This window comes from Microcaecilia unicolor, chromosome 2 (genome assembly GCF_901765095.1).
Source record: "Microcaecilia unicolor chromosome 2, aMicUni1.1, whole genome shotgun sequence".
Lineage (NCBI taxonomy): Eukaryota > Metazoa > Chordata > Amphibia > Gymnophiona > Siphonopidae > Microcaecilia > Microcaecilia unicolor.
In genome coordinates, this window is record NC_044032.1 from 421,233,259 (window position 1) to 421,252,803 (window position 19,545).

Sequence of the window (19,545 nt, forward strand, 5' to 3'; positions counted from 1 at the left end):
GGCCCTGCCCATAACGAGTACCGGCACCTTTTTTCTACAAAAAAAACACTGATTATCCAACACCAATGAAGATAATCCCAGTGGACAATACAGTAATGCAATATGCACTGGCACTTTTGCTCTCACCTTAATCATCAACACTTTATTATAAGACAGCTGAGGAGTCAGGACTAAAGGGGACTTCTGAAATATAATATCACCAAACCTCCACTTTTCCCCACTAACCCCTGGATTCTATATAAGGCACAGCGAGTAGCGCACATTAAATTGGGCGCACACCCAATTTACATATGCTAGTTAATTGAGTAATGAACCAGTCGGTGATGATAATTGGCCGATAACAACCAATTATCATCACTAATTGGCAATAATTAGAATTTACCTGCGCTTCTTTGTAGGTGTATTCTAAAAAGAGGCTTGCGTAAATTCTAACGCATGTAGCTAAAAAGGAACTGCGGCTATGAGAGGAGTGTGGGCGCATTGCAGGCATTACTCAAATTTATGCGCGTTGCTATAGAATTCAGGGGAACGTGCCTACATTTAGGTGGGGGTATTTACACCAGGTTTTCAGTGGCATAAATGGCTGAACTAAACACTACTTTGCAGACAACCTTGCTGTGCATCAATATTGTTTTCCTATTTTCAGGCTAGTCTCCTGGCCTTAATTGCGTTGTTCACAGGACTCCTGAGGAAGGCCTATAGCTGAAACATGGCCTGTGTTTGGTCATGGATTGTCGACGCATCCTGCATTTTGTTAGAGACTAAATCTTTACTTTTTAGCCTTTGAACTCTTTGAGAACTTTCTTTTTATATTAATTGGTCACCTTGGGACACCTTTTTTGAAGTCTTCCACTCTTGGTTTGTTTGTGCTTTGTGGAAGTGCCATTTCCTCCTCTTTTTTGGCTTCGTACCTAAATGTAGGCATGTTCCATGGCCTTATGCCATATTTTATACATAACACCTTAGTTTAAGCACATTGTATAGAATAGCGCTAATCGCTTTTTCAGACACGTCTAGATTTTAGATGCCATTTACAGAATCTGACCCTAAATGTAACATTGAAATAACAGCATAACCTGGTGGAAGACAAGTACCCAAATAGGCATCCTCACCTGCCTTAAGCCATGTCTCTGTGAGGCATAAAATATGAATCTGGAGTCCGAAAGATAATTCAACACAAATTACATCTACTCCTATAATGACCTACAATTTAAAGGCGCCATATTATACGTAGACAAACTCAGTGACTGAGACACACAGGTTCATAAACAATATTCCTGGGAAAGATTAGCGTACTGACAGCCAATCAGATGCCGCAGACCCCAGACCACAGGAATCAGAAGACCAGATTCCACCTCATCAAAAAGGAACTATCATCTATCATTTATTTTGACTGACTGTACATTTGTCCTTTGGATTGTAAGCTCCTCGAGCAGGGACTGACCTTATCTGTTAAACTGTACAGCACTGCGTAACCCTAGTAGCGCTTTAGAAATGTTAAGTAGTAGTAGTAGTAGTATCTAGTCTTACCATTAAAAATCAAATGCAGCCAAACAGTAAAAACAAACTACCCACCATCACTAACTCAGAAAAACATAACCACATATGCTCCCTCTTATTGTTATATTCCTCACCCTAGAGCTCGCTCAGTAGAGTAGGCTCAAGGAGCTTGACCTGCTTCTTGGCAGTGCCAACGCTGCTAGCTCTTATATAGTCCACTTCCGGGAGACTGTTTATGTCATCAAGTTACATGACCAGATTGTAGTCAGATTCGGATGTGGAAGACCTTCATAACTTCTAGGAAACCTTAGCACCCCTACAGGCATTCTACAGGTGATGACAGAACTAAGTATAGGAACCTAGGAAGCAGATTTACCTTCACGCTTGCTATCCTTCCTAACCATGATAAATTAGGCCTTCCCACTTCCATAAAATCTCAATCTACACATTCTAGCAGTGAGCCATAATTATTCTTAAACATTTTCCCAGATCTGCATTGATTCTCATTCCCAAGTGCTTCATGTTTTATTTCCCCCCATCTAAAAGGGAAAGCGTTCCTTACCATTTCTTCCTCTGGTCAATCATGAATATTTTTAAAGCCTCTGATTTATCTTAGTTTACCTTGGAGACTAACTTTTGGCTGCATCTCTTCATCTTTTGGAACAATATTGGCATTGTCATGCAAGGTTGTACTATTGTGTATATAATATCATCTGTATGTAAGACTATTTTTGAAATTAAAGGCCCAACTTCCATCTCTTTCATGTCCCCATTTTCCCTAACATTTTATGTTAATGGATCTATTGCTATTGAAAATATCATCTGGGATAACAGGCAGCCTTGTCTTTTGCTCCTGCCTAATGGAAAGTCTCTTGAATATCTCCCATTTATCTGGATGTGCACTTTTAGTTATCAGTACATTGCTTTTATCCATTGGATAAGGTTCTCTCCAAAGCCTATAGAAACATAGAAACATGACATCAGATAAAGGCCAAATGGCCCATCCAGTCTGTCCATCCACTGTAACCACTAACTCTTCTTTTTCCTAAGGGATCTCATGTGCTTGTTCTACGCTTTCTTAAATTCTGACACAGTCCTCATCTTCATGACCTCCACCGGGAGGCCATTCCATGCTTCCACCACCCTTTCTATGAACTAATACTTTCTTAGATTCCTCCTAAGCCTATTTCGTCTTTTCATCATATGCCCCCTCATTCCAGAGTTTACCTTCATTTGAAAAAGGTTCACTTCCTGTACATTAATGCCCCTGAGATATTTAAATGTCTCTATCATATCCCCTCTCTCCCTCCTCTCTTCCAGCATATACATGTTGAGGTTCATAAGCCTGTCCTTATATGTTTTATGTCCAAGACTGCCTACCAATTTTGTAGCCATCCTCTGGATCGACTTCATCCTGTTTTATTTTTCTATAGGTGCGGTCTCCAGAATTGCACACAGTACTCTAAATGGGGCCTCACAGGAGACTTATACAAGGGCACTATCATTTCTTTGTTCCTGCTGGTCATCCCTCTCCTTATGCACCCAAGCATCCTTCTGGCTATGACCGTTGCTTTTTCTACCTGTTTGGAAACTTTAAGGTCATCAGATACAATCACCCCCAAGTCCCACTCTTGTACAGAGAAGCACTTCACCCCCTATAATTGTACTGTTCCCTCGGATTCTTGTGATCCAAGTGTATAACCCTGCATTTTTTAGCATTAAATCTTAGTTGCCAAATATTGGACCATTACTCAAGCTTTGCTAGGTCCTTCCTCACGTCATCCATAACCTCTGGGGTGTCCACCCGGTTGCTGAGTTTGGTATCATCCACAAAGAGACAAACCTTACCAGACAGCCCTTCCACAATATCACTCATAAACAAGTTAAAAAGAGCCGGCCGTAGGACCGATCATTGCGGTACTCCACTGATAACATCCCTATCTTCAGAGCAAGCTTAATTTACTACTAACCTCTATCGCCTTCCGTTCAACTCATTTTTAACCCAGTCAGTTACTCTAGGTCCCATACCGAGGGTACTTAGTTTATTCATGAGTCGCCTGTGCAGAACCATGTCAAAGGCTTTGCTGAAATCTAAGTACACCACATCTAGTGCCCCTCCCATGTCCAACTGTTTGGCCACCCAGTCGAAGAAATCAATCAGATTTGTATGACACGACCTGCCTCTAGTGAAGCCATGCTACTTTGGGCCCTGTTGTTAAAATCATCTGTAGTTCCTGAAGATTGGGTGGTGGCCAATGTAATGCTGATTTTTAAAAAGAGTTCCAGGGGTAATCCAGGAAATTACAGACCAGTAAGCCTCACCACAGTGCCGGGCAAAATAGTGGAAACTATTATAAAGAATAAAATTATGAAACATATAGACAAACATTGTTTAATGGGACAGGATCAGCATGGGTTCAGCCAAAGGAAGTCTTGCCTCATCAATTTGCTTCATTTCTTTGACGGCGTGAATAAGCAAGTGGATAAAAGTGAGCCAGTTGATGTGGTGTATCCAGATTTTCAGAAAGCTTTTGACAAAGTTCCTCATGAGAGACGCCTGAGAAAATTTAGAAGTCATGGGATTGGAGACAATGTGCTTTTGTGGTTAGGAATTGGTTATTGGACAGAAAACAGAGGGTAGGGTTAAATGGCCATTTTTCTCAGTGGAAGAGTGTGAATAGTGAAGTACTATAGCAGTGGCGTAGGAAGGGGCGGGGTGGTGGGGCGGTCCGCCCTGGGTGCATGCCGCTGGGGGGTGTCGTCTCCGTTGGTTCCTTGCTCCCTCTGCCCCGGAACAGGTTACTTCCTGTTCCGGGGCAGAGAGAGCAAGGAACCAATGGAGCCGACGCAGCTCCCAGCGACGTGGACTCGAGGGCGGATCGGCCCTCCCGCCCGCCCCTCGCTTCCAAAGTAAGTAACAATGCGCTCCGGGGGGGGGGGAAGGGTGCGTGCCGGAAGGGGGGGCGCGCCGAGGGGGGCGCCATGCTGCACCCGGGGGGGTGCGCAGCGGCGACCCGCCCCAGGTGTCAGCCGCCCTCGCTACGGCACTGTACTTTGGGGATCTGAACTGGGACCGGTGCTATTTAACATATTTATAAATGATCTGGAAATTGGAACAATAAGGGAGGTGATTAAATTTGCAGATGACACAAAACTATTCAAAGTTTGCTAGGATCCACCTCAGGAGCAATCACCCAAGAAAAAGATCTAGGTGTCATTGTAGACAATACACTGAAATCTGTGCAGTGTGCAGCAGCAGCCAAAAAAGCAAACAGGATTCTAGGAATTATTAAGAAATGGATGGTAAATAACATCAAGATTATTATAATGCTTCTGTCACTGTATGGTGTGAGCTCACCTTGAGCATTGTGTTCAATTCTGTTCACCGCATCTCAAACAAGATATAACAGAATTAGAAAAAAATCAAAGAAGAGCAACCAAAATGATAAAAGGGATGACTTAGGGCTCTTCAGCTTGGAAAAGAGACAGCTGAGGAAGGATATGAAGGAGGTCTACAAAATCCTGAGTGGTGTAGAACGGGTAAAAGTGGATCGATTTTTCACTCTTTCAAAATTACAAAGACTACAGGATACTCAATGAAGTTACATAGAAAAATGTTTCAAACAAGTAGGAGGAATTTTTTTCACTCAAAGAATTGTTAAGCTCTGGAACTCATTGCTGGAGGATGTGGTAAAAGAGGTTAGTGTATCTGGGTTTAAAAAAGGTTTGGACAAGTTCCTGGATAAATAGTCCATAGTCTGTTATTGAGATAGACATGGATAAGCCACTGCTTGCACTGGGATTGGTAGCATGGAATATTGCTACTATCTGGGTTTCTGTCGGGTACTTGTGACCTGGAATGGACATTGTTGGAAGCAAGGTACTGGGCTAGATAGACCATTGTTCTGACCCAGTATGGCTATTCTTATGCTCTTATGTTCTTATGTACTTCCTGGAATCCCTGTTTAAGGGAGATTTCCATCATTATTAGGCCAATGCATGAATATAACTAGTGAACCCATGAGTAAAAGCTGAATTCTCTTATATTATCCTCTTTAAATCTCCATGTATAAATTACATTTATCAATCCCATGAGTTTTTTTTAAATTTCACTCTATCCAGCTTATAATCGAAAAAGAAAAACGCCTATATTTCGACCCAAATCGGGAGATGGGCGTTTTTCTCGCAAAGGCGCCCAAATCGGTATAATCGAAAGCCGATTTTGGGCGTTTCCAACTGCACTCCGTCGCGGAAACGAATAAAGTTGATGGGGGCGTGTCAGAGGCGTGGTGGAGGCGGGACTGGGGCGTGGTTATCAGCTGAGGAGAGGTGGGTGTCTTTAGCTGATAATCGAAAAAAAAAAAAGGCGTTTTGACCGCGATTTTGGATCACTTTTTTTGGACCCTTTTTTCTCATGAACAAGTCCCAAAAAAGTGCCCCAACTGCCCAGATGACCACTGGAGGGAATCGGGGATGACCTCCCCGGACTCCCCCAGTGGTCACTAACCCCCTCCCACCAAAAAAACCCCACTTTAAAAACTTTTTTTCCAGCCTGTATGCCAGCCTCAAATGCCGTACCCACCTCCATGACAGCAGAATGCGTTCGATCCTCTCACAGCCTTTCCCTGAGTCAGATGTGGCTCTCGGGTGCAGTACAGGGTCACATCAGCATTGCATTGTGGTGGATGTAGGGTATTGGGCTCCGTGATTTCATTAGCTTGTGTTACAGTCTCACGATGTGCTTTTCCCCCTGCCTACTGGGTCAGAGTGTGCCCTGTTGTGTTTCCTGTTGTAGTCCATGTGGTAGTGGCCATTTTTGTAAGCCAGTTTTAGTTCCCTTTCCTGTGTTAGCCACGTTAGACAACTTAGTTCTTACCTTGAACGTGGCTGAAAGAGGGCATTGTACAGCATTCTGCCAGCTCTGACCTACTGCTAATCTCAGTACCAGGGAGACTCGTTGCCAGTGGGGCACAACCTCTGATCTGCAGTTAACTGTGAGTAAACGCGGTTATTCCAATAAAGGACGTTTTCAGAGATTAGTCTTCAGGTGTCAAGTGGTGTGCCAATGTTATACAGCAGCAACAAGTCCTAGAGGCCTGCATGTATGCAGGTCCCTGGAGCACTTTTAGTGGGTACCGCAGTGCACTTCAGCCAGGTGGCCCCAGGCCCATCCCCCCCCCACCTGTAACATTTGTGCTGGTAAATGGGAGGCCTCCAAAACCCACTGTACCCACATGTAGGTGCCCCCTTCACCCCTAAGAGCTATGGTAGTGTTGTACATTTGTGGGTAGTGGGTTTTGGGGGAGGGGGGTTGGGAGCTCAGCACCCGTGGTAAGGGAGCTATGCATGTGGGAGCTTTTTCTGAAGTCCACCACACTGACCTAGGGTGCCCAGTTGGTGTCCTGGCATATCAGGGGGGCCAGTGTACTACGAATCGTGGCCCCTCCCACAACCAAATGGCTCGGATTAGGACGTTTTTGAACTGGGCATTTTTAGTTTCCATTATCGCTAAAAACAAACAAACGCCCAGCTCAAAAACGTCCATTTTTTCGAAAATACGGTTCGGCCCGCCCCTTCACGGACCCGTTCTTGGAGATAAACGCCCATGGAGATAGGCGTTTGCGTTCGATTATGCCCCTCCACGTCACCTTATTACTAAGTCCCTCTCCCCTCTCCGTATTGTCCAGCCTAGGATTAATAGTTAAGATAAGATAAAGTCATCCCCTACAATGATCGCTCCATCCCTCCCTTTCTCTCAGTTTATTCCCTAACTCTTCAAAGAAAACTCCCTGCAATGTGTTTGGTGCATATAATCCCACTAGGGTTAACAACACTCTCTATATGGATTTTCAGTATTATATATCAGTCATTTGTATTTTTTACCATCTCTATGATCTCCATATTTTTGTGTTCTACAAATTAGTATGATCATTCCTCCTTTCCTGTGCTTTGCATGGTTGGCAGCCAATTACCTTTGTTAGATGTTCATCCCCTTTTCTGAGATGAGTTTCTTGGATAAATAATCTTAGCTCATTATCCTTTCCACCCATTTTCAAATTACTCTGTCTTCCATTCACAATCCAAAAGTCAGTACTAATCTTCTCTCCCACCCTTACTCAATTCCCATTCTCCTTCTACCTATTCTAGGAAGGAATACCTCTTTCATTTGGGTCCCCATGTTCTCTGTTCTCTTTTACCCAATCCATCCTTCAGAATTTATCTCTATTCCCCTTCTCTCCCTATCCTACTATATCTTTCCCTTTTAAGTCATTCATCAAAACTCCACTTAAGCGTTGCCATATTGGGACAGACTGAAGGTCCGTCAAAACCAGTATACTGTCTCCAACAGTGGACAATCCAGGTCACAAGTACCTGGCAAGATTCCAGAACAGTAAAGCAGATTTTGTGCTGCTTATCCTAGAAATAAGCAGTGGATTTTCCCAAGTCCATCTTAATAATGGCTTATGGACTTTTCATTTAGGACCTTTTTTAAACCCTGCTAGGCTAACTGCTTTTACCAGATTCTCTGGCAAAGTTGAGTGAAGAAATATTTTCTCTGGCTTGTTTTAAATTTACTACTTAGTAGCTTCATTGCATGCCCCCTAGTCCTAGTAGTTTTAGAAAGAGTAAACAAGTGATTCACGTCTACCCGTTCCACTCCACTCAGTATTTTATAGACCTCTTTCATTCTCCTCTGATAGAGATATGGTGACCAGAATTACACACAGTATTTGAGGTGCGGTTGCATCAAGGAGCGATACAAAGGCATTATAATATTTTCATTTTTGTTTCCCATTCCATTCCTAATAATTCCTAACATTCCATTTGCTTTCATAGCTGCCACTGCACAATGAGCAGAGAGTTTCAACGTATCATCAACGATGACACCTAGATCCTTTTCCGGGTCGGTGACTCCTAATGTGGAACCTAGCATCGTATAGCTATAGTTGGGTTCCTCTTTCCCACATGCATCACTTTGCACTTACTCATATTAAATGCCATCTGCCATTTGGATGCCTAGTCTCGCAAGGTACTCTTGCAAATTGTCACATTCCTCTTGTGACTTAACAACTTTGAATAACTTTGTGTCATCAGCAAATTTAATTACCTTATTAGTTATTCCATCTCTGTATCATTTATAAATATGTTAAAAAGCAGTGGTCCCAGCACAGACTCCTGAGGAACCCTACTATCTACCCTTTTCCGTAGAGAATACTTACCATTTTCTTATATGCTTCCACTATTCATGATGTATTGTAAGCCACATTGAGCCTGCAAAGTGGTGGGAAAATGTGGGATACAAATGCAATAAATAAATAAATTAAAATTTAACCCTACTCTCTGTTTTCTATCTTTTAACCAGTTTTTTTAATCCACAATAGGATGTTAACTTCTATCCCATGACTTTCTAGTTTCCTCAGGAATTTTTGCATGAGGTACTTTGTCAAATGCCTTTTGAAAATTCAGATACACAATACCAACCATTATCCACAAAGATATGTACTCGATTGGTAAGTCAAGATTTCCCTTGACTAAATCCATGTTGGCTTTGGGGCTCATTTTCAAAATAGAAAAACATCTAGAAAATGGTCTAAAATAGCACTTGGATATTTTTGTCACCAAAACGTCAAAATTGGACCATTTCTCAGATGCTTTTCTATGCAGTTCATCTGCAGTGCGTTCAAATCTCAAGGGGGTGTGTTAAGGGTGGAATTTGGGTATTCCTAAGACCTGGATATTTTTCAGCTGTAATGGAACAAAACAAAAACATCCAGGACAAAACTGTTTTGGGCACTTTTTTGTAGCTTAGTTGTTGCAACCTCGCTATCAGGGTGTGCTGTCTTCCCTGTTATGGTGATATCTTTTTAAGATACTTTGTTCTGAACCATGCGCTTTTGAGTGACTCTTAGCCAGTTTCTAGTTTAAAAGCTGCTCTATCTCCTTTTTAAATGTTGATGCCAGCAACCTGGTTCCACCCTGGTTCAGGTGGAGTCCATCTTTCCGGAATAGGCTCCCCCTTCACCAGAATGTTGCTCACTTCCTAACAAATGTGTGATCCAAAATAGATTGTTCGAAAATGACAAACCATCCAGAATACTGGATTGCCAATTGAAGCAAGGATTTTGCTCAAATTTTCATGTATATTGTTTAAGATTTTGAATGGTGAATGTCCAGAGTAGTTATTATTTCACTTGGAGTTTCAATCTGTTAACAGAATCAGAAGATCAATGTTCAATTCCCCTTTTGTTCCTCTTACCTTGAAGTGAGTCAAACAATTTAAAATTTATGAAAGACTTCTTGCATTCCAAGCTGCTAAAATCTGGAAAGAACTGCAACCATGTTTCAGTACTTTGTCTAATTTTTCCATTTTTAGGAAATTTATTTGCATTGCCTAGGAGTTTGTCCTGGTTATTTCTTAACATTGTAAACCGCTTTGAACCCTGTGGTGTTAGCGGTATAGAAGTATAATATAATGTCCTGCACCATCACCTCATTCACACATTGAGACTCTGGAGTTCTACCTGTCTCTTGGGTCCTGTGCGTGGAACGAGGAGCACTTCTGAAAATGCTACCCTGGATTCTGGATTTCAGCTGCCAGAACATCTCTCCAACATTTTACTATGTCACTGGTACCCACGTGTACCAAGATAGCAGACTCCTCCCCAGCACTGTCTAAAATCTTATTTAGGTGCCTCATGAGGTCCGCCACCTTTGCATCAGGCAGGCAGGTGACCATGCAATCTTTACTTCCACCAGCCACCCAGCTATCTACATGCCTAATGATGGAATCTCCAACTACAATGGCCATCCTAACCCTTCCCTCCTGGGCAGAAGCCCCTGGAAACACATCCTCAGTGTGATAGGATATTGCATCGCCTGGAGGGCAAGTCTACTACTACTACTATTTAGCATTTCTATAGCGCTACAAGGCATACGCAGCGCTGCACAAACATAGAAGAAAGACAGTCCCTGCTCAAAGAGCTTACAATCTAATAGACAAGAAAGTCCTGGCTATAGGATCACTTTCTGCCTCTCCACAGTGATGCTCTCCCTTCGGAGTATTTCTCCTCTATGGCAGCACGGGGGATGCCAGGCTGGAGGTGAGACTTCGCTACTATATCCCTATAGGCCTCTCTGTCTGTTCCTCTAAATCTGCTATTCTAGCTTCCAGAGATCAAACCCATTCCCTGAGTGCTAGGAGTTCTTTGCACCAAGTACACACATATGACTTCTCACCAACAGGGAGATAATCAAACATGGGACACTCAGTCAAATGACTGGATAGCCCCTATCTTGCTGCTGTACTGCTGCCTGCATCTTATTATTGGTGATTTCTTAATTAAGTTGCAAATGGAGTGGGAATATCCAGCTTATAATTGAAAAAGCAAAACGCCTATATTGCGACCCAAATCGGGAGCTAGATGTTTATCTCACAAAAACGAATAAAGCGGTATAATCGAAAGCCGAATTTGGACGTTTTCAACTGCACTCCGTCGCGGATGCGGACAAAGTTGATGGGGGCGTGTCAAAGGCATGGTGAAGGCGGAACTGGGGCATGGTTATCGGCCGATCAGAGATAGGCGCCTTTTGCCGATAATGGAAAATAAATATGCGTTTTTAGCGAGAATTTAGGGCACTTTTCCTGGACCCTGTTTTTCCACGAATAGGGCCCCAAAAAGTGCCCTAAATGACCAGATGACCACTGGAGGGAGTCGGGGATGACCTCCCCTGACTTCCCCAGTGGTCACTAACCCCCTCCCACCACAAAAATATGCCGTTTCACAACTTTTTATCTTCACCCTCAAATGTCATACCCACCTCCCTGGCAGCAGTTTGCAGGTCACTGGAGCAGTTATTAGGGGGTGCAGTGGACGTCAGGCAGGTAGACCCATGCCCATCCCCCCCCCACTTGTTACACTTGTGCTGGTAAATGGGAGCTCTCCACACCGCCCCCCAAACCCACTGTACCCACATGTAGGTGCCCCCCTTCACCCCTTAGGGCTATAGTAATGGTGTAGACTTGTGGGTGGTGGGTTTTGAGGGGGATTTGGGGGGCTCAACACCCAAGGGAAGGGTGCTATGCACCTGGGAGCTCTTTTACCTTTTTTTTTGTTTTTGTAAAAGTGCCCCCTAGGGTGCCCGGTTGGTGTCCTGGCATGTGAGGGGTACCAGTGCACTACGACTCCTGGCCCCTCCCACGAACAAATGCCTTGGATTTATTCATTTTTGAGCTGGGCGCTTTCATTTTCCATTATCGCTGAAAAACAAAAACGCCCAGCTCACAAATTGTCGAATAAAACATGGACGTCTATTTTTTCCCAAAATACGGTTCGGTCCGCCCCTTCACGGACCCTTTCTCGGAGATAAACGCCCATGGAGATAGACGTTTTCGTTCGATTATGCCCCTCCATGTGAACTAAAGTCCCCTATGATTGCTAGTTATATGCTAGGCTATGCTAATATTTAGTTATGATGATGATAATAATAAGAACAATAATGTTATCAGTAGGTTCCCCTTTATGGATCTAAGTAGATTGTATTTCTAAGAGATAATTACTGGCTGATGAGATGTCCCAATTTAAATTTGTAGTCTTCTAATTGGTTCTAGGGACTATAAATTAGAGATCTGGCCAGGGGTGGGAATTAAAGTCTAAACTGAGGCTTTCTGTGTCTATCGGCTCTGCTTTATACTGATACTTTTTAACAAGATTTACCATAATCTACTATAATAAAACTCACCCTCAACGTTCTGAGGACACTGACGTCAGTGAAGCCAAGCCCTGACTTCCTTCAAAAAGGTTCGAAGGTTCGTGGTGGTGAAGCCACCAAAATCGCTCCGGGCCCCGCCCTCGAGGGCGGAGCAATGGCAGAACAACGAAGGGGTTGGCAGGGAGGGAGGCAGGGAGGCGGGGGATGACTTTGGGGGCGGAGCAATGGCAGAACAACGAAGGGGTTGGCCAGGGAGGGAGGGGAGGGGTGTTGGCGACGAAAACCTTGCTAGCGCCCGTTTCATTTGCTCAGAAACGGGCCTCTTTTACTAGTAATCAATAATAGGAATTCCAAACACATCACTAATTACTTGATAATCTGTATGCTTTATTCAATTGATTATATCCATTTTGTTACACTTGTTCTTTATGTAACCAATTGTTTATCTACTCTTGATTGGCGCTTGTCATGATGTATTATTGTAAGCCACATTGAATCTGCAAATAGGTGGAAAAATGTGGGATACAAATGCAACAAATAAATAAATAATATAGTAACTGTAAAATAGCCCCCCTTAAATGTTAGCCCATGGAACTGTAACAGAGGCTTTATATGCTAAGAAAAACTATTCCATTTTCGGGTGATGGGGAACAATGAGTTTCTGTGTTGGTGGGCACTTCCTTCCTCCTTCCTGCACCTAATGCCCAGCAGCTCCTGCTAACTGATTACAATTCTGTTTCTAAGCTCACATACCACCCCCCCCCCCCCCACCCCCAAGACAGAGGACCTAAAGAACAGAATAGCACAGTGCAAAATAACATAGCAAAATGCATCAGAATAACATCGTAGAAAATAATCAAAATAATCCAAGGGGATAGCAGCACGGAAAGTGACTGCGTTAAAGTGGTTGTGTTCACTTTCATGTGACCATTTTAAATGTCATTATCTTCTACACATAGGCTAAGGAAGAAGCAGCAAACAATGCACGTTACTGTGATGGTGAACGAGGGCCAAAATAAACAAATAAAAAATGTGAAAAGAAATATTTGGTTACAAACACACCCTTTCAGTCTCTCTCTCTCTGTCCCTCTTAATTTTTTCTCCATGGAAGGAAGTACTGAAACCACTAGCTGCTCCTCCTTAATCAGCTGCACTTTTCAAGTGCCAGGTTACAGTTGTCTTAGGCCTGATAATGGGTTGGGGGAGAAGGCTAATTGTTTCATTAAGGAGGCACCTATAAGTAACTGACCTCTAATCATTAACCAGCTTCATTTGCTGAACTTAGTACCAGCGCATGGAATTTGGAATCTGACCTCTACTACATCTAGATAAACATTTTCCTGGTGCATCAGAGCCTCTTTATCCACTCTGCTCCAATCTGGGCTGGTCACTGCTTTTTACCAAGTTTTTTTGGTTGCTTTTCCTTCCTCTGGTCAGGACTGGTGCACAGTAGCCTGGCCATTACAAAAAAAAAAGCTTAACATGCCAGCCCTTACTCTGCTTTTCCTATGTATAGCCTCGGCACTCTCGGCCTCTGTAAAAGGTAAGTGCATTCTTTTATTCTGTTTGTCTTTCTGATAATCGTAAGCACTGGCCACCTAGGAGCCCTGTTACAAAGGCACGTAAGGGCCTACACGTGTCCAGCATGTGCCAAATTGGCATTACCACCCAGGCTACAGCGTGCCCTGGGTAGTAATTCTGAATTTGGCACGTGCCAAAAACACACAGTAGAAAATATTTTCTGTTTTCTACCGTGGGACACCTATCCAACGGTAAATGGCAGTTGGCACATGCTTACCACTAGGTCAGTGGCTGGTGATAAGGTCTCAGGCCAAAAATGGACATGCGCTGGTTTCAATTTTAGCACTTGTCCATTTTCCGGTCCCTTAAAAAAGGCCCTTTTTCATAGACGCGGTAAAAAAAAATGGCCCATCGAGTGCCCAAAAGATGCAGCCGCACTACCGCGGCTTAGTAAAAGGACCCCCTAGTGATCACAGGACAGAGACATAAGAGCCAGCTCTGTGGGTGCATGAGCACCCCCAATATTGAACAAACTCCTTGATTCTGTCTAGGGAGAGGTAATTTCCTTTTGGGTTTAGCACCCCCAGCAATTTTGAAAAGTTAGTTCCTATGGACAGAGATACAATCTTGCTGTGGTGTCTAGATCTGAAATTCTCAGGTAGCCCTGGCTGGCTTCTGACTGATTTTACAGGGACTGCCACAGTGGTACAGCACATATCATGGTATGATAATCACCCAGGCATACAATGAAATATCCCAAGTTAGAAGTCAGGTTACTTAACAATATGGTGAGGTCACTTATTCGATAATGCTTGCCTGCAAGGGTACTTTTGCGATTAGTAAAAGAAATTTAAAACAAAGTTGCTTGAGTGACCTGTCTTTGTTTATTATGAAAATGCCACATCAGCACTGATGTTGAACAGACTTTTAAAACCAGGGTCTGACTGGCCATTAAATGAAATGTACTATCTTTTTTTCTAGCCAAAAAAAAAAGGCCCATGAAATTGTCTGTGAATGTCCCCCTAATAACTTTTAGAGGGTCATCTTATAAGTGCTTGAATTTGATGCCTGTTTTAAAGCTATTTTAAAGAAAAGTAGGCACTTTCTTTTCTTTACAGAATATGAGTGCAAACGGCAGAGAACACATGCCTATCTAGGTGTGACCACTTACCTCAGCCCTATAGCCAGTACCTATACCTAGATATGCGTATGAATGTGCATAAATTAGAGTATTCTATAATTTATGTACATATATGTGCACTTCACCCATGCAAATGCCCACCAACAAAGTATATGCCTTCAAAGCCTGACACATACTTTTCAACTAGTTGATATTCAATAAGAGGCCATTTCCACATGTGGGTGACTAGAACACAGCTATTTACCGGCTTCTTCCCTCCTAAAACTAGGAGACTTCTTATAAAATTACCCTTTTAGGGGCTCGTTTTCAAAGCACTTAAACTTACAAAGTTCCATTGGTTACTATAGAGCTTTGTAAGTGTAAGTGCTTTGAAAATAGGCCTCACAAGTCTGCTATCCACATTAAATTTTCAGGATGCTGACAGGGCAGGGTAGTTTTTGTTTCCTATCATGGTTTATGAGTGCAAGTGTTCTGAAAAATAGGCTTCATTCATTCTGCGAGGAACATCTTGTTTAATGAGAACTCACTGTCCACTTTTGTAGATATATAAATACATTCAAAGTCTTACAAGCCTGTAATCAGCTTGAAGGACAACAGATGGAAGAACAGAGCTTGTAGCATAATGGCTCTATTCTTGATTTTACACATGTATATTCCATACAAAGCCCCTATTCGCATGTTGAAATCCACATTGTGGGGGCAGTTCTACATTTTGGCGCTCTGTGGAAGTCTATTCTACAATGGCGTCTGGCTGCTCAGATTCTGTTATAGAATACCAGTGTAACCTGATATTAGCGCACCTTACATTTATGCATAAAGGCCTGGCTTAACTTTTATTGTGTAAGTGCAACATGGACATGTGTAACTTATAGTATTCTGTAAATTATGCACATAAGTGGGAGTCCGAGCCATGCATATGCCCCCCTTGCATTTATTTGCATTTAGCTCACATCATTTTCAGTAGTAGCTCATGGTGAGTTGCATACAGGTAGACTAGGTATTTTCCTGTCCCCAGAGGGTTTATAATCTAAGGAGGTTGATATTCAGTGTGGTTTAAGTGAGCTAACCACCAATATTCAGCGGTACTTATTGCTCAATATCATTTCTGACCGCCCAGGTACATCTTGAGCAGTACTGGAGTGGTCCAGGGGTGAAGTTATGCAGGAGGAAGCCACATTAAATGTTGGTACCTCCATAGCTAAGTGGGCAGATAAGACTATACAAAAGGCAGTCCTAATTTTGCCTGCTTTGCTATGTAGGTGCCAGCACTGAATATCTTCTGACAACTGCATAACTTTCGGACCTGACTTCCTATCCCACAGCTACTCTGATCCCCCAAACCCTCCTTCCAGTTCCAGTCCCTCCCCGATCTCTCTTCGAAACCCCTCTGCATCCAAGTCCCACCCATGTCTCCTCCCTGCACTCCACAGTATCCCTCCCTACCCAGGACTTATCCAGAAGCAATCCCTGATAGTCTAGTTGGGTGGGGCAGGAGCAGTCCCTTTTCATTCCCACCCAATTCGTTCAAAAAATGGTGATGATGACCTCCAGTGGTAATACCATAATACTACCACTAGGGGGTCATTGTTGCCAGGTTCAAGTCTTTATCTGCCGTCACTTACTATGTTACTATCAGGCTTATTTTCGAAAAAGAAGGGCGCCCATCTTTTGACACAAATAAGAAGATGGACGTCCTTCTCACAGGGTCGCCCAAGTCCTATTGTGGAATTACCCTTCACCCATGTTGTTTCTCAAAATACATGGATAGCAGACTTACACATTCACCAGGTGCCAGTGAATATTTAAATCTGTTTGAATATCAGCCCGAAAATTATGAATCTTTAACTCAGCTAGCAAGGAGTTCTTCAAAAGTGCCCCAGTAATAGGAGAAAGCAAACTTTCTGCTTCAGTACTGTGTGCAACTTTATATATGTATTTACACATACATATATATAGACTGTACATACACTGTACATACACCGTACATATATATACATGTATATACACAAACCACACACATATATACACACTGTACTTTTTCAGTCATGGCAACAACTTAATGCATGACTTTGCCACTTATAGCTATATATGGTGTGTTTACATGTATGTAGGGTTGATATCCAAAGTGATTTAATCGGCCAGAAACAACTTCTGGCCATTTAAATTGCTTTTACAGGGCTAACTGGGCATATTTAATGGCACTTAATGAGATATTTTATAGGCATTTCAGAGGCAAGCCACCTGAGGCGGGGGCCTCAGGTAGCACTCCTCAGGAGTGGCATCTCCCCAGCATTACCCAGCAGCGGCGGCGATTCCCATACGCTGTCCTGCCGCTGGCACCTGCCTCTTCCCTTTATGGCAGTCGCCTCTCTCATGTAACTTCCTGTTTATTCGGAGGCTCAGGCAGCCGCAGTAAAGGGAAGAGGTGGGTGCCGGCAGCAGGACAGCTACAGGAATCACTGCCACTGCCGGGTAACGCTGTGAAGGAAATGCCGGGGCGGCAGATAGGAAGGGGGGCAGCATCTCGGCCCGGGGGGGGGGGGGGAGCATCTTGCCTTGGGCCGGCCCTGAGAGGCAGAGTCAGGACCTAGTCAGTTAAGTGACAATATTCGGCCTTTAACTAGCTAAGATAACTGCATAGATAGGACCACATAAAACACAGTCCTATCTTTTTGCGATTCACCATAGCTGCTTAAGTGCTGAGTATCGCCCTTAACCAGCTATGTGTTGTCCAGCCGCGTGTGCCCAGATATTCAATATTGGAGTCCAGACATGACCCAGCATTGAACATCTGGGCATAAAGCTGGTTGTGGTCAGCAAAACGCTGAGCAAAGCTGGCTAAATATCTACCCCATGTGTATATATACAGTACAGTCTCAATAATCTGACCAACCAGCATATCCGATAGAACCCCCCGGTGATGTCATCACATTTATTGCTACAAAGAAATCTTTATTGTTTACTGGTTGCTATGACTGAAAAATTATGGTGTGTGTGCACAGTGCTGTATGTATTTTTTTTTTGTTACATTTGTACCCTGCGCTTTTCCCACTCATGGCAAGCTCAATGCGGCTTACATGGGGCAATGGAGGGTTAAGTGACTTGCCCAGAGTCACAAGGAGCTGCCTGTGCCTGAAGTGGGAATGGAACTCAGTTCCTCAGTTCCCCAGGACCAAAGTCCACCACCCTAACCCAGGGGCGTATCTGAACTGCGGCAGTAGGGGGGGCCAGAGTGAGGGGGCACATTATAGCCCCCCCCCCCCCCCGCCGCCATTGCCGATCCCCCTCCCCCCAGCCGCTACCATTGCCAATCTCCCCCCCGCCGTTGCTGTCGCCTACCTTCGCTGGCGGGGGACCCCAACCCCCGCCAGCCGAGGTCCGCGTCCTCCTGCCGCTGCCGGCTGCCTGTAAAAGAATTCCGTCAGCTGGCGGGGGACCCCCAACCCCCGCCAGCCAAGCCGAGGTTCTTTCATTTCTACCAGAACTTCCAGTAAAGCTGGCGCCGAAAGTTTCTTCTGAGTCTGACGTCGCTGCACGTTGTACGTGCAGGACGTCAGACTCAGAAACAGAATGAGCTTCATTCTGTTTCTGAGTCTGACGTCCTGCAAGTACAACGTGCAGCGACGTCAGACTCAGAAGAAACTTTCGGCGCCAGCTTTACTGGAAGAAATGAAAGGACCTCAGCTTGGCTGGCGGGGTTGGGGGTCCCCCGCCAGCTGACGGAATTCTTTTACAGGCAGCCGGCAGCGGCAGGAGGACGCGGACCTCGGCTGGCGGGGGTTGGGGTCCCCCGCCAGCGAAGGTAGGCGACAGCAACGGAGGGGGAGGGTTGGCAGCGGTAGGGGGGTCCAGGGCGAAATCTGCGGGGGCCCAGGCCCCTGAGGCCCCACACAGATACGCCCCTGCCCTAACCACTAGGCCACTCCTCCACTTGTATGTGTGCATATCTATACTGTAAAGCAGTGTTTCCCAAGTCCAGGCCTGGAGTACCCCCTTGCCAGTCAGGTTTTCAGGATATCCATAATGAATATGCATGAAAGAGATTTGCATATAATGGAGACAGTGTATGCAAATCAAATTCATGCATATTCATTGTGGATATTCTGAAAACCTGACTGGCAACAGGTACTACAGGACTGGACTTGGGAAACACTGTAGTATAGTACTATTGGCAAGCAGTAAACTTCTTAATGCATGGTGTTGGAAGCAACTTGAGGTTAAAGTTAGAAATGTTTTGGATGCCAAATGTACTAATAAAGGCACACACCTGAACAGCTGCCCTGGCTCATGCATTAAGAGGGCCCTTCAGTAGTATAATGGGCTTGTTATGGGTTTTAAAACACAGTTTGACATTTGGACTTCTGTGAAAGACTGAATGGTACATAGAAATGTATGTGACTAAGAATTCACTAATCCGACAATTGAGATCTGATAATGATGGTGTATAAAGGAGTGGATTAGTGTACATTAGTGGATGTAGCCGGTATACATATAAAAGGTTGCTATTTTATAAAGGGAAAGTACATGGATGTTTGCTTTTATAAAATTGCTGCTTATGGGCTTGATTTGATAAGAGAGCGCCTATGGGTGGTTCAAAAAGTGACTATTTTATGCCTCTGTTATAAAGGCAACAGAGGCGCCTATAGGCCATTATGAAATACTTTCCAAGAACC

The 19,545-nt window shown here is 43.9% G+C and overlaps 1 protein-coding gene across 2 annotated transcripts in view; it reads left to right on the forward strand.

Annotated features, from left to right (window-relative positions):
* Nucleotides 1-13,433: 13,433 nt before the first annotated feature.
* Nucleotides 13,434-19,545, forward strand: part of MTTP (microsomal triglyceride transfer protein) — a 139,256-nt gene continuing 133,144 nt past the window's right edge. For both annotated transcript variants that reach the window (XM_030190736.1, XM_030190737.1), the window contains exon 1: nucleotides 13,434-13,753. In XM_030190736.1, coding sequence (XP_030046596.1) covers nucleotides 13,693-13,753 — 61 coding nt within the window. In that variant the 5' untranslated portion in view covers nucleotides 13,434-13,692. The remainder of the gene's footprint in view (nucleotides 13,754-19,545) is intronic.